The 16,144-nt window shown below is 48.1% G+C and overlaps 1 protein-coding gene across 1 annotated transcript in view; it reads right to left on the bottom strand.

The window, feature by feature from the left end:
- The window catches only part of LOC109907007 (kelch domain-containing protein 8B), a 109,324-nt gene that overhangs the window by 41,599 nt on the left and 51,581 nt on the right, over window positions 1–16,144 (bottom strand). Inside the window, exon 2 of the mRNA XM_020504812.2 lies at window positions 1,379–1,543. Within this exon, the coding sequence (XP_020360401.2) occupies window positions 1,379–1,543 (165 nt within the window). The remainder of the gene's footprint in view (window positions 1–1,378; window positions 1,544–16,144) is intronic.

Here is a 16,144-nt window from a genome sequence, read left to right as displayed (position 1 = left end):
ACAATCATCGTGGGATGAACGAGTGACGAATTTCCAACCAAGGGTGGTCCATTTAAAAATCACTCCTTCCTCCCCGCCCCTTGCAAGTGTCAACTCGTCAGACGTAATGATACATCATCAGGAATGTCCACTTAATTTCAGGGCAGAGGGGATAGGGTCGGTCGGTCGGTCGGTCGGTCGGTAGATAGATAGATAGATATACCAGAGAGACAGGCAGTAACACAGTAACACCAAATAGATGTACCAGCCATGGAGAGGAGGATGTGGTTATACTCTTTTGCTGGGAATGGAGATCACTTATGAATATTCATAAGAAGCCATCTTTTTCAAATGTTTTCCCTCCTACACAGCCATATATGTAGATGTCTCTACTCTTACAAGTTAAAAAGTATTCTAAAACTAGGGCTGTTGTCCACAGCTGCAGTGCTGGTACCAGTGAATGAATGTGAATAATGACCTATCTGTTTAATCTGTTCTCATGACCTATTTGAAATCAGATCGAACATGTTTGCTCAGAGACTCAGAGAACAGATCTACAGCTGTCCCTCACTCCCTGTCTGTTTTCTTTCTGTTTGTCCCTCACTCCCTGTCTGTTTTCTTTCTGTCTGTCCCTCACTCCCTGTCTGTTTTCTTTCTGTTTGTCCCTCACTCCATGTCTGTTTTCTTTCTGTCTGTCCCTCACTCCCTGTCTGTTGTCTTTCTGTCTGTCCTCTTTCTGTCTGTCCCTCACTCCCTGTCGGTTTTCCTTCTGTCTGTCCCTCACTCCCTGTCTATTTTCTTTCTGTCTGTCCCTCACTCCCTGTCTGTTTTCTTTCTGTCTGTCCCTCACTCCCTGCCTGTTTTTGGAACTCTCACAGAGTGAGTCAAGACTCAGAAAGTTCTGTAGAGCATGAGAGGCTGATGGGCCCGACCCTTCCCAGACGTCTGAGCAAGTGTGTGTGTGTCTGTGTGTGTTTGTATGTGCGAGTGTTGCTCTCCTATTCAGCACAGGTTCCTCCGATCCTCATGGTCAATTAGAAAAGTGCATATTTAAATGTGTGTGTGGTACAACAGCATTTACATGTGGAGTGTGTGGCCGTACTGTAGGTCAGATCTGACCAGAGTGACACACAGTTGGGGGAGAGAGAGGGGCCAATGTTGGCCGGTGCTTGAGCCTGTTTGGCATGGAGGACACTGTGTCCTGAAACATGTCCCGCAGGCTGCCATTTAACTACAGGCCAACAATCTAACTGTGGTCCACCTGCCTAATCTCTCTTTTGACCTCTCTCTGCATGCTGTCTTCTGAGTGGTCAGAGGCGATGATACTGCCATTCCTCTGAGATGTGACTGGACAGAAGGGGAAGGGATGGGGGTGTGGGGGGATGGGGGAGTGGCCTACCCAGCACGTAGATCTTGTTGCCTCTCAGGAAGGAGGCGGCTCCATAGCGGGGCGTGGGCATAGAGGTCAGGGGCTGCCATTGGTCCTTCTCCGGCTCATAAACCCTCACCAGAGCCTGTGGCGTCGTGTCAGCTGCCATCCCTCCCAGCGCATATACCTTCCCATCTGACAGATGAGAGAGAGGGAGGGAGGGAGAGAGGGAGGGAGAGATAGAGGGGGGAGAGAGAGGGAGGGAAGGGGGAGAGAGGGAGGGAGAGAAGGAAGGGGGAGAGAGGGAGGGAGTGAGTGCGAGAAGGAGAGATGGGGATAGATAAAGGGAGAGAGTTAAATATTTCCAATGTTGAACTAAAGAGTGGGCGTAATTTCATCAGTTCACGATTCCACTCTCCAGAGTGTTAAAAGAATAAAAGTAAAGAACCAACGAAACAAAAATGCACTTTGGTCTCTGACACTAAAACCTTGCTGTCATGCTGTGCACCTATTCTTGATTAACATGTGTGTGTGTGATTCATATGTAAACACAATCCATGGGCCTTGTTTAAAAATACAGATAACCCTGCCTGAAAAAATGTTAATATCTCTGCTGCAGTGACATTAGAATATTAGAAAAAAGAACTGGAGAAAGTAAAACGCAAGCTAAGCAAACATGGCCATCCTGCTGAAACACTGCGGTTGCCAGCCAGATTAAAAGGGAGGGAAAAAGAGACTAGCGAGAGATGGAGCCAAACCCAAACAGATGTCTGCCTTAATGCCACTGAACATTCCTGTCAGATACCGAGGAGAGAATTACAATGTATCACTCCCTGCAGAGTGTCTGGAAATAGATGGAACGATGGATGGATGCCTGGATTGATTAATATATGGATGGATAGATGGGTGGATTGCTAGAAGGCAGAGTAGAGGGAGGGGTTGGAAAGGTCAAGGGGAAAGAGGAGAGGAGGGTTGGGGAGAGGAGAGGAGGGCTGGGGAGAGGTGAGGTGAGGAGAGGAGAATTGGGGAGAGGAGGGTTGGGGAGAGGGGAGGGGAGGAGGGTTGGGGAGAGAAGAGGACGGTTGGGGAGAGGAGAGGAAAGTTGGGGAGAGGAGAGGAGGGTTGGGGAGAGGAGAGGAGGGTTGGGGAGAGTAGAGGAGAGGAGGGTTGGGGAGAGTAGAGTAGAGTAGAGGAGGGTTGAGGAGAGGAGAGGAGGGTTGGGGAGAGTAGAGGAGAGGAGGGTTGGGGAGAGTAGAGGAGAGGAGGGTTGGGGAGAGTAGAGGAGAGTAGAGTTGGGGAGAGTAGAGGAGAGTAGAGTTGGGGAGAGTAGAGGAGAGGAGGGTTGGGGAGAGTAGAGGAGGGTTGGGGAGAGGAGAGGACGGTTGAGGAGAGATGAGGAAAGGAGAGGAGGTTTGGGGAGAGGAGGGTTGGGGAGAGGAGAGGAGAGGAGGTTTGGGGAGAGTAGAGGAGGGTTGGGGAGAGTAGAGGAGCGTTGGGGAAAGTAGAGGATGGTTGGGGAGAGTAAAGGAGAGGATGGTTGGGGAGAGTAAAGGAGAGGAGTGTTGGGGAGAGTAGAGGAGGGTTGGGGAGAGTAGAGTAGAGTAGAGGAGGGGTTGAGGAGAGGAGAGGAGGGTTGGGGAGAGTAGAGGAGAGGAGGGTTGGGGAGAGTAGAGGAGAGGAGGGTTGCGGAGAGTAGAGGAGGGTTGGGGAGAGTAGAGGAGGGTTGGGGAGAGTAGAGGAGGGGAGGGTTGGGGAGAGTAGAGGAGAGGAGAGTTGGGGAGAGTAGAGGAGGGGAGGGTTAGGGAGAGTAGAGGAGGGGAGGGTTAGGGAGAGTAGAGGAGGGTTGGGGAGAGTAGAGGAGGGGAGGGTTGGGGAGAGTAGAGTAGAGGAGGGTTGGGGAGAGTAAGAGTAGAGTAGAGGAGGGTGGGGAGAGTAGAGTAGAGGAGGGTTGGGGAGAGTAGAGTAGAGGAGGGTTGGGGAGAGTAGAGTAGAGGAGGGTTGGGGAGAGTAGAGTAGAGGAGGGTTGGGGAGAGTAGAGTAGAGGAGGGTTGGGGAGAGGAGGGTTAGCACTCTATTAGCAGTCAGATTTGCGACCGCAGCATTGCACTAATCCAGAGAAGCAGGAGGATTTACTGGAACACTTTCAGACAGAAAGCTAGACCTCGGAATACAAAAACAGTTCTTCCTCTTTTCCCTATCATGCACAGATACCCCCGTGTCCCTGTAGCCTGCTGCACAGATTCTGACAGAGGTTGTGACCTGCTTACTGCTCAGAACATGACTCAGTGCCAAACACACACACAGACACACACACACACACACACACATACACAGAGAAACGAGGGAGAGAAGAATGAGAGAGGAGAGCATGAAGGAGGATGAGCCAGAAAGAAGAGAGAAAAGACAGTGGCAAAGCAAACTAAAAAGGAGAGATAAGTGGAGACGAGGCCTGGCAGAGAGATAACAAAGAATAAGTGCTGAGGAAGTCAATCTGAATGCATCCTGGCTTGCTTTTTTAAGCCCATCACTGATTTAACAGTACCTGATTACAAAAAGAATTCCAAAACCATTGGAGATTGTAGGAGACTCTTCCAGGTCTCCTACAATATCCCTTTATTCCCTACTCATCTCCTTCTATCTGTGTCCACCCTCACCTTCTCTCTGCTCCACTCACCCCCCCTCTCTGCTCCACTCACCCCCCCTCTCTGCTCCACTCACCCCCCCTCTCTGCTCCACTCACCCCCCCTCTCTGCTCCACTCACCTCCCCTCTCTGCTCCACTCACCTCCCCTCTCTGCTCCACTCACCCCCCCCTCTCTGCTCCACTCACCTCCCCTCTCTGCTCCACTCACCCCCCCTCTCTGCTCCACTCACCTCCCCTCTCTGCTCCACTCACCTCCCCTCTCTTCTCCACTCACCCCCCCTCTCTGCACCACTCACCCCCCCTCTCTGCACCACTCACCCCCCCCCCTCTCTGCTCCACTCACCCCTCTCTGCACCAGTCACACCCTCTGCACCACTCACCCCCTCTCTGCACCACTCACCCCACCCTCCCCCTCTGCTCCAGTCACCCCCCCCTCTCTGCTCCACTCACCCCCTCTCTGCACCACTCACCCCCTATCTGCACCACTCACCCCCTCTCTGCACCACTCACCCATCCCCCCCTCTGCTCCATTCACCCCCTCTCTGCACCACTCACCCCCTCTCTGCTCCACTCACCCCCCTCTCTGCTCCACTCACCCCCCCTCTCTGCTCCACTCACCCCCCCTCTCTGCTCCACCACCCCCCTCTCTGCTTCCACTCACTCCCCTCTCTTCTCCACTCACCCCCCCTCTCTGCACCACTCAACCCCCCCTCTCTGCACCACTCACCCCCTCTCTGCACCACTCACCCATCCCCCCCTCCTGCTCCATTCACCCCCTCTCTGCACCACTCACCCCCTCTCTGCTCCACTCACCCCCCCTCTCTGCTCCACTCACCCCCCCTCTCTGCTCCACTCACCCCCCCCCTCTCTGCTCCACTCACCCCCTCTCTGCACCAGTCACACCCTCTGCACCACTCACCCCCTCTCTGCACCACTCACCCACCCTCCCCCCTCTGCTCCAGTCACCCCCCCTCTCTGCTCCACTCACCCCCTCTCTGCACCACTCACCCCCTATCTGCACCACTCACCCCCTCTCTGCACCACTCACCCATCCCCCCCTCTGCTCCATTCACCCCCCTCTCTGCACCACTCACCCCCTCTCTGCTCCACTCACCCCCCCTCTCTGCTCCACTCACCCCCCCTCTCTGCTCCACTCACCCCCCCTCTCTGCTCCACTCACCCCCCCTCTCTGCTCCACTCACCCCCCCCTCTCTGCTCCACTCACCCCCTCCTCTCTGCTCCACCCAACCCCTCTCTGCTCCACTCTGCCCTGGTACGGAGGGCCTCCTCTCAGTGAGCACTGTGGTCTGCTCCCTGTTAAGATCACAGGTCATAATGGCCCCTCACTTCTCAGAGGGAAAAGAGCAGAGCCCCTCTCACACACACACAGACCTGTGATTATCTGAGATGCGGCCCGCCCATACACCACTCAGGATGATCATTAACATGTTACATCTAGCCAGGGTGTTCAGCACATTCAAACAGAGGAACAACTAAATAAATGACTACTTACAGATATGATGTATAACCATGGGAATGGGAGTGTGTGTGTGTGTGTGTGTGTGTGTGTGTGTGTGTGTGTGTGTGTGTGTGTGTGTGTGTGTGTGTGTGTGTGTGTTTATGAATGGGAATGAAAGTATCTGTGGATAAACTCATTCAGAAAAGAACAGAGAAAATGACAGTCAATACTTTTGAGAAAACTGCATTCCCAATTTGAGCTTTCACCAACAAAACCTCTTTAAATAGGCTTTGATAGGCCTATCCCCTGAGAAATGAAATGACAACCTATAAACAAGCAAATATCAAACAGCCATTCAGGAAGACCTGTGGGAACCACCGTACCACAGCAGTCTAAATTCCACACCCTGATTTTCTCACTTGTTCAATGACATTCCTGGGCTTCACTCATTATAATCCTCCACATTAGATTGTCACAGATAGGGATGATTCGGTTGTAATATTTCTGGAGGGCTTGAAGCTGTGCGGGCAATGAGACTCTACACATATCCTCTACACTCACTGTAAACAATACATGAACACAAAACTAATGATATAACATTCTCCATCCTTGCAAGTTCATTCTAATAACATTGAGAAAGCTAAACGTACCCCTTGGGTGTTAATAACAAAACAGTAATCACCTGTGGTTATCTGTTGTCTTTCTCTGTGCATATAAAACCAATCAACATATGTTTACTGGCTGTGGTTGGAACAGGGTAGAGGTAGGGAGGGGGAGGAAGAGGGGGGTCCCAGCTTCCGCTCTGGGCCCCTGGAGCATCCACCTCCTGCCGGCCCGCCGCCCTGAGGTTCCATCGCACAATCACACGCAGTCTCCTCTAATTAAGGTAACTCTGCTCTGATCTATGCCCGTCTCCCAGGGAGACGCCATGGCAACAGCCACTCAGTAGACATTTAAGGGGTGGAGCACACGGAGCTTGTGCAGGTGGTGCTGACTGGTGGACGATAATAACATACATCATCATGACCCATGACCAGTGTGACACACCAATTAACGATGAACAGAAGAATCACCGTTACCAACACAGAGCAGAGAGCACACAGCTCTGTGCAGTCACAGAGGGGCAAGACGCAACAACAATAACAGGAAATGAGATATGGTAAGTCCTTTTCTAACAGATACAGATAATCAACAGCTTTATTCACATGAACAAAGCATAAGATAAAGTCACAAACACACACTGCAGAAAATGTGATGTACTGTATACCCAGTCGACACAGAAACACATCAACCCTGCACGAAGCACATCCTGTTTCTCCAAACAGTCTTATTAACTGACCACCCGCTGCTCATCCAGCTCCTCCTGCAACTGCTCTCTTCATCTCACATCCTCCCACTTTGCCTCCACACCACACACACACACACATAAACACGCACACATGCATACACACACACACACACACACACACATAAACACGCACATAAACACGCACACATGCATACACACACACACACAATCACACTATTTTGAAGTTAGGTTGTTATGTGAAAAAGACACAGAGGCCATCGTTGTCACACGGTGCCTGTACATAGGGCTGACCGGTAACCAGACTGATAGCTATGCACCATAGTCATGGAACACAAGACAGGAACAAACACTCTGGGAGATTTAAGGATTTACAAAGGAGGAAAGACACACAGCGGCGAGATTGAGGGACAATCTAAATAAGAGATAAGAGAGAAAGAGTTGCAGGGAGTACAAAGAAGGGTGATATCTAGTGAAGATGATAGGCGAGAGCCTAAAGACAGTTAAATATATGTTATGAAGGTTTTGTATAATTTCAGCCAGTAGTTTTGAAATCAGCGATCACGAGCCAAAATGATTCCCCGAAATGACCCATCGGTCTCAGTCTCCAGTATCTATACGGCAATAGTCTATGTGCCGGGGGGCTAGGGTCAGTCTGTTTATCTCCTGTTTTTTACTGCTATTCTGTGTGAATTTAAGTATGCTCCCTCTAATTCTCTCTCCCTTTCTCCCTCCCCTCCCAGAGGACCTGAGCCCAAGGATCATGCCTCAGGACTAACTGGCCTGATGACTCTTGGCTGTCCCCAGTCCACCTGGTCGTGCTGCTGCTCCAGTTTCAACTGTTCTGCCTGCGGCTAGGGAACCCTGACCTGTTCACCGGACGTGCTACCTTGTTCCGGACCTGCTGTTTTCGACTCTCTCTCTCTACCGCACTTGCTGTCTCAACCTCTGAATGGTCAGCTATGAAAAGCCAACTGAAATTTACTCCTGAGGTACTGACCTGTTGCACCATCTAAAACCACTGATAAATATTTGACCCTGCTGGTCATCTATGAACGTTTGAACATCTTGAAGAACAATCTGGCCTTAAATGGCCATGTACTCTTATCTCCACCCGGCACAGCCAGAAGAAGACTGGCCACCCCTCGGAGCCTGGATCCTCTCTAGGTGTCTTCCAAAGATCCTGCCTTTCTAGGGAGATTTTCCTAGCCATCGTGCTTGTACAGCTGCATTGGTTGCTGTTTGGGGTTTTAGGCTAGGTTTCTGACATCTGATGATGTGAAAAGTGCTTTATAAATCAATTTGACTGATTGATTGATGTGTACTTGGTGCATTGAGTTGATTGGAACCCTCCAGCGCGCTGATAATAAAGAATGATTCATTTAAGATGGACTTTGATTTTTCCCTGAGTGTAATTTCTACGACAGTGTCAAAACAAGCAAGTATATTGTAGAAAATCATTATACTGTACCATCTATACCACTGTGAAATATATTTTCCATGACCAAAAATATTGTATTTTCAGCAGTTTGAAGCTGGTGTACAAAAATGAAAGTACAAGACACAAAAACTAATCTAAGAACAGGAAATATATAAATAATGCACATAGAACAGATCTACTGCTTCTTAGACATGCTTTCAATGAGAATGACAGACCTGACATTTCTATGTGAGTTGGTCGGTCGCCCAAAAAGTCACATATAGCAACTTTAATAGACCAATAAGAAAGTCCAAAACCTCTCTGACAATGACAGATAGTTTTCAGTTTGTCCCTCTCCACTCAGACTCCCAGACGGTCCAAGCAACAAGCAATTTTAGTTTCTTTTGGACCATTTTAACAGAAAACAATCACAGTAAGGTATTTTATTGTTACCCAGAAATGACTTGATATTGAGATAAAAAAAGAGCTGCACTGGACCATTGAGAAGTTTAGTGAAGTAAACACAGTACCTTACGTGATGTTCAGCGGAAGTTACAGAGAAGAGCACGTTAAAGGGTACATACTGTATGGTACAGTACATAATGACAGACAGAGAGAAATATTTGGCATGAGTTAGGTGAGGAGACACTGAAAGGGCTTTAGAGAGTTATAGGTAGACAGAGCTAGACAGAGGAAGCTTGTAGTTCTTAGCGTACAGTGGAGAGTACGTTGTGAACTTAGTGCATGTGGATTTGTGTAATATATTCTTCTACATACTGTACCTGTATGTTGTCTGTACTCCCTTAGAAAAAAAGGGTTCCAAAGGGGTTCTTCGGCTGTCTCCATAAAATAACCCTTTTTGGTTGCAGGTAGAACTCTTTTGAGTTCCATGTAGAACCCTCTGTGTAAATGGTTCTACAGTATATGGAAATTAAAAGGGGTTCTACCTGGAACCTACCTGGGGACAGCAGAAAAACTCTTTTAGGTCCTAAGTAGTGTTATGTTCCCCAATAAGAAAACCAGAAATATCATCACTCAACAGAAATAGGGAACTAACAAATAAGCCACGGACAACCAGAACAAAACAGGTGGAGTTTTAGGAGGGGTTCTCAAAGACACTCATGGAGGTGTCCACTGAAAGTTGATTAGCAACAAGAATCTGGGTCCTAAAAGACAACCACCATAAGTTCCCACTAAAATATCACCAGAAATGGCAAACCAAAATAAAACCCCACACCAACTTGTAATTTGGAGCTAAAAATGGAGCAAACCAAATAGGGAGACAAAATAAAAGGCTTTTGTATTCAAAAATGTAAAGAGGGAGAGCTAAACAGCAGTTAAGCTCTTCCAACATCTCTCATGCCAACTAGAGCATTGGCTCTGCAGCTCTTAAAGGAGAAGTATACCCCAATCCAGAAACTCCCAAGTGATTTCATACATTGAAACAAGTTCAGTGGAGTTTGACCTCTCCCCCTCTCTCTTCCTGTAGTTCTGTACTGAATCAGCTGGGGGAAAATGGGTCACGTGACTTGTGATGTTGCTGGATGCAGGCCTCACTCTGCTCCATTGCCAGTGAATTCATAGTTCAGAAATCCACAAAGTGTGGACAAATTGAACATTTATTGAAAGTGTACAGCTGAATTAGCTATTTTTGTCAAATGTACAATAGTTTGTGTCAGGAAATGTGTACTTTTCCACCTCAAACATTTACCATTATTATATTTAGCCGACGGCCACATCTGCGGAGATGTGAACAACTGTATATGTGCGCCCTCGTGGGGGAGACCCTTCAGCCTCGACCATCTACATACAATACCCCATAATAAAAGTGAAAACATGTTTATAGAAATGTTTTCAAAATCATTTTAAATTCAACAAAGAAATATATAATTTACATAAGTATTTACACCCATGAGTCAATACTTTGTAGAAACACCTTTGGCAGCGATTCCAGCTATGAGTTTTCTGGTTAAGTCTCTAACAGCTTTCCACACCTGGATTGTGCAACATTTGCCCATTATTATTTTCAGAATTCTTCAAGCTCTGTCAAATTGTTTGTTGATCATTGCTAGACATTGCCATAGACCTGAAAATGGTCAAAACTATAACTCAGCCACTCAGGAACATTCACTGTCTACTTCGTAAGCAACTCCAGTGTAGATCTGGCCTTGTGTTTTAGGTCACTGTCCTGCTGAAAGGTGAATTCATCTCCCAGTGTCTGTTAGAAAGGAGACAACCAGGTTTTCCTTCCTTTATTTTATCCTGAAAAACTCCCCAGTCCTTAACGATTACAAGCATACCCATAACATGGTACAGCCGCCACTATGCTTGAAAATATGGAGAGTGGTACTCAGTAATGTGTTGGATTTGCCCCAAACATAACACTTTGTATTCAGGACAAAAATTTTTTTGCAGTATTACTTTAGTGCCTTAAAGCAAACAGGATGCATGTTTTGGAATATTTGTATTCTCTACAGGCTTCATTCTTTTCGCTCTGTCAATTGTGGAGTATTGTGGAGTAACTTCAATGTTGTTGATTAATCCTCAGTTTTCTCCTTTCACAGCCATGAAACACTGTAACTATTGTAAATTCACTATTGGCCTCATGCTGAAATTCATGAGCGGTTTTCCTTCCTCTCCGGGAACTGAGTTAGGAAGGACGCCTTTATCTTTGTAGTGACTGGGTCTATTGATACACCATCCAAAGTGTAATTAATAACTTCACCATGCTCAGAGGGATATTCAATATCTGCCCTTCTTTTGCAAAGCATTGGAAAACCTCCTTGGTCTTTGTGGTTGTATCTCTGTTTAAGGGACCTTACAGATAATTGTATGTGTGGGGTATGAAGATGAGGTACTGTAGTCATTCAAAAATCATGTTAAACACTATTATTTCATATAGAGTGAGTCCATGCAACTTATTATGCGACTTGTTAAGCAAATGTTTAACTTAGTTAGGTGTGCCATAACAAAGGAGTTGATTACTTATTGACTCAAAGACATTTCATTTTTTCATTTTTTATACATTTCTAAACATTTTGAAAAACATAATTCCACTTTGACATTATGGGGTATTGAGTGCAGGCCATTGAAAAAAAATCTCTATTTAATCCATTTTAAATTCAGACTGTAACACAACAAAATATGGAAAAAGTGAAGGAGCATGAAGAAAGCACTTTAAATACTTCTGCAGCCAACCGAGCAGCACTGCGTGTGTATAGCCAGCTCTTCAGGGACGATGCATAAGAACAAGATATACAATCAGAAATGATGGAGACAGAAAACCGAAGGATATTAAAAGATACAATTGGGCTAATGTGAAAACATAAACCCACTAATGATTCCGCTCATAGAGGTTTATAATACGTTATCATTCAATAAAGTGAAGGTTAGCTACTTATAGTACTCTTTGGAAAGGCCCCGCTGGAACAGGGTTGCATCTCTGATTCATCCTTGGAATACAGAAAAAGAAATCCAGGACACCAGAGTTCCTCATCTGTCGGCATTGGAGCCAGTTGCCCATCCTGGGGATGGGTTGGGGCTGTGGTCCAGCTGCTGTTGCAGCATCGGTGGCTAGAGCGGCAGTGGCCATCTGAAGCTCAACTTGCCTCAATTATTCATCCGAATACTCAGGCTCAAATAAATATGGTTCGACAACACCATCGGCACCCATCCAGTAGTTTTCTTCATCACTTGTGAGTATTTCGTCATTAGACATATTTGTAGTTTGCTGTTTACTTTGTATAACTAACTTGTTCACGCAACCACGTTCCCCTTGGGCACCCCCCCCCCCCCCACGCTCAACTCAAAAGATGGCGCACAGAATGCAAAAATATTCTTCAAAATATTTAACCTCCACACATTAACAAGTCCAATAGCTCAAATGAAAGATAAACACCTTGTTCATCTACCCAGCGAGTCAGATTTCTAAAATGTTTTACGGTGAAAACATAGCACATATTTATGTCAAACCACCTCCAAAGACACAGCCAATATATAGCCATTTTGTCGAACAAAAGATGCAATCACAAACGCAGGATTCAAAGAAAAATAATTCACTAACCTTTTGAAAATCTTCATCAGATGACAGTAATAGGACATGTTACACAGTACATTTATGTTTTTTTCAATAATATGCAATTTATATCCATAAATCTCTGTTTACATTGACGCCATGTTCAAAAAATGCTACAAAAATGTCCGGAGAAATTATGATAACTCCGCCAGATAACGCCAGATACCAGCAATACACATCATAAACTTTGACTAAATATACATGTTCTACATATAGTTAGAAGGATACACTGCTTCTTAATGCAATCGCTTTGTCACATTTCTTTTTCACATTACAGAAATCGCTCACTATTCAATAATCTGAGACGGCGCTCAGACGTAAGCAATATTTCTCCGCTATGTCGGAGTCAACAGAAACACAAAATTACAACATAAATATTCCCTTACCTTTGATGGTCTTCGATCAGAAGTAGTGGAAGGACTCATACTTACCCAAAACAGCGTTTGGTTTCAAGTCGTGTGTCTTTGTGTTATCAAACGCGACAAATTCCGGCTGAAATGCAGCCAAAATTCGAGGGGTTGCGCATCAAAACTTCAAAATTACATATTATATGTCGACTAAACTGGTCAAACTAAGTGCAGAATCAAGCTTTAGGATGTTCTAAACGTGCAAAACAATTCTCAACTCAAACAGACAAACTGACATCGTCTCGTGCTTCATGGAACAAAGGGCACTCCGGGCGCAATGCGCGCAGGAAAGTGCATGTATTTTCTCGCGACACCAAGTATTTTGCCCGCCAAAGGGTCAAAGCCCGCGGGATTGTCACAATGAAATGCTCTATTGAAAGAAGACATCTCGACCAAAGACCTAGAAACTGATCCCAGATCCATAGCTGGTTGGGAAGGGTGGGGGCGATGACGTCAAAGTTGGCCGCTGCCGGACAGGCCGGAGGCTCCGGCAGCGGCGCCGGACAGGCGGGAGACTCCGGCAGCGGCGCCGGACAGGCGGGAGACTCCGGCAGCGGCGCCGGACAGGCGGGAGACTCCGGCAGCGGCGCCGGACAGGCGGGAGACTCCGGCAGCGGCGCCGGACAGGCGGGAGACTCCGGCAGCGGCGCCGGACAGGCGGGAGACTCCGGCAGCGGCGCCGGACAGGCGGGAGACTCCGGCAGCGGCGCCGGACAGGCGGGAGGCTCCGGCAGCGCCGGACAGGCGGGAGGCTCCGGCAGCGGCACCGGACAGGCGGGAGGCTCCGGCGCCGGACAGGCGGGAGGCTCCGGCAGTGGCGCCGGACAGGCAGGAGGCTACGGCAGCGGCGCGGGACAATAAAACAATGAATTTGTCCATACTTCGCAGATTTCTGAATCATGAATTCACCGGCAACGGAGCAGAGCGAGGCCTGCATCCAGCACAGCATGACTAGTTTTTGCAGCTGTTTCAGTAAAGCACAGCCACGTCATCTCCTTGCTCTCAGGACGGGCTCTGGCCTGGGCCACGACCATATGGGAGCAACAATCAGACATGTTGCAAAGCTTCACCCAGGAGATGAAGAGGGTTTTTGATCACCCCATCAGTGGCAGGAACACTGCTCACTGCTTCGGGAACGTCGTCGTGAGAGGACGGAGGGGTTCCGAGTTGTTTCCAGTGTTTCGGGTTCAGCTGAGGGAGTCGATTCTTCATTTGTTGCACTGCCTTATGCTGCATCTGCTTGTCCTGTACCCTGTCAGAGTTCTCAATTTGGCTCTGGTTCTCCTTCATATCCTTCAGAAGAGCCGATGCAATTGCTACGCACTAGACTTTCCGCTCTGGACAGAAGGTGCAGGATTAACGAGCAACGTTGTCTTTACTGTGGACGGTCTGGACATTTCTGTGCCTCCTGTTCAGAGCTGATGGGAAATGGGATGACTCGTGAGTAGACGGGACGTCCAAATGGACATTATGAGTACCGTGTCATGCCGCTTGGACTTACAAATGCTCCAGCCTTTTTCCAGGCCGTGCTGTGCGACTTCCTTCACCAGTTTGTGTTTGTGTACCTGGATGACATCCTCATCTTGTCCAGGCCTATGTTTGAACACATCCAACATGTTCGCCATGTTCTTCAAAGACTCCTCTCTCACCACTTCTTTGTGAAGGCTGAAAAGTTTGAGTTTCACGTTCCTCAGATCACCTTCTTGGGGTACATTGTGTCTCAGGGCTGTGTATGGATGGACTCCCAAAAGGTAGAAGCGGTGGTCAACTGGCCGCGGCCCAGCATAGTCAAGCAAGTCCAGCGTTTTTGGGGTTTTACTCATTTCTACTGGAGATTTGTGAGATACTTTAGTTCGGTGGCTGTGCCATTGACAGAGCTCACCAAGGGTTCGTCTGGGCATGTAAGCTAGACCCCTGCTGCTGAGAAGGTGTTCTAAGACCTGAAACATTGGTTTTTGTCTGCACCCATTCTAGTTCATGCGGATTCTTCTCTTCCCTTCGTGGTAGAGGTGGATGCCTCTGACATTGGCGTGGGTGCGGTTCTGTCTCAGCGCTCGGCTACAGACCAAAAGCTTCATCCCTAGAGGAACTATGATTTCGGCAATTGGAGCTTCTTGCAGTCAAACTGGCTTTGGAGGAGTGGCGGCACTGTTTGGAGGGTTCAGAACATCCCTTTACAGTTTGGACTGAATACAAGAACCTGGCCTACATCCAGGAGGCTAAACGCCACTGTACCGACAGGCTCGTTGGGCTCTTACCATCTGGGGTCTAAGAACGTGAAGCCAGATGCCCTTTCTCGTCAGTTCCTCAGCTCCAGTGAGGATCGGCTGCTTGGATCCATCATCCCCAGGTCGCTCATCCTTGCACCATTGTCCTGGAGTATAGAGACTGTAGTGAATGAGATGCAAAGTAGGGAGGCAGTTCCTGACGGCTGTCCATCTAACAGACGCTTTGTTCTTCTTTTGAGGCACAGTCCATCCGGAAGGGCAGCGAACGCTAGAGTTTCTGACGAGGTGGTTTTGGTGTCCCTCAGTGGAGGTGGACACTCGGACCTTTGTGGCTGCCTGTCCAACATGCACCCGGAAACAAGACTGCTCGTCAGCAGCCTCTGGGGCTTCTTCATCCGCTGCCAACAACTTCTCGACCCTGGTCTCATCTCTCTATGGATTTCATCACGGGTCTTCAATTCTCAGAGGGCCACATTGTCATCCTGGTCATTGTGGACCACTTTTCCAAGGCGACCCATTTCATTCCGCTGCCTAAGCTTCCATCTGGCCATCTTCAGCATGTTTTCCGCCTTCACTGACTTCCTTTGGACATCGTTTCTGACCGAGGCCCCCAGTTTGCCTCCAGATTCTGGAGGGTGTTCTGTACTCCTCAGTCCAATGGTCAAATGGAGCGGGTGAATCTGGATCTGGAGACTGCCTTACGGTGCTGTGTGTTCGCCAACACTGCCACTTGGAGTCAGCATCTTCCCTGGGTGGAGTACGCACACGACACTCTCCAGTGTTCCTCCAATGGCCTGTCACCATTTCAGGTTTTGTACGGATACCAGCCTCCTCTGTTTCCAGATCAGAAGATTGAAGTGGTGGTTCCATCCACTCAACGTCCCATCTCTCATTGCCACCAGACCTGAAAGAGGGATCAGTCAGCACTCCTGAGGTCCTCAGCTCGGGTTCAATGACAGGCCAACCATCATCGCCATTCGAATCCTCTCCTGCATCCAGGCCAGGAGGTCTGGTTGTCTACTAGGTATCTGCCTCTGCACGTGGAATCAAGGAAGTTGGCACCCCGGTACGTTGGGCCATTCAAGGTTCTGCAACAAAGTCTAGGTATTGGAGTGGCCATCACAAAGCCCTGACCTCAATCCTATAGAAAATTTGTGGGCAGAACTGAAAAAGTGTGTGCAAGTAAGGAGGCCTACAAACCTGACTCAGTTACACCAGCTCTGTCAGGAGGAGGAATGGGCCAAAATGCACACAACTT

This window comes from Oncorhynchus kisutch, linkage group LG17 (genome assembly GCF_002021735.2).
Source record: "Oncorhynchus kisutch isolate 150728-3 linkage group LG17, Okis_V2, whole genome shotgun sequence".
NCBI lineage: Eukaryota > Metazoa > Chordata > Actinopteri > Salmoniformes > Salmonidae > Oncorhynchus > Oncorhynchus kisutch.
Note: the sequence above shows the minus strand (reverse complement) of the source record. Positions and strands in the feature narration are given on the sequence as shown.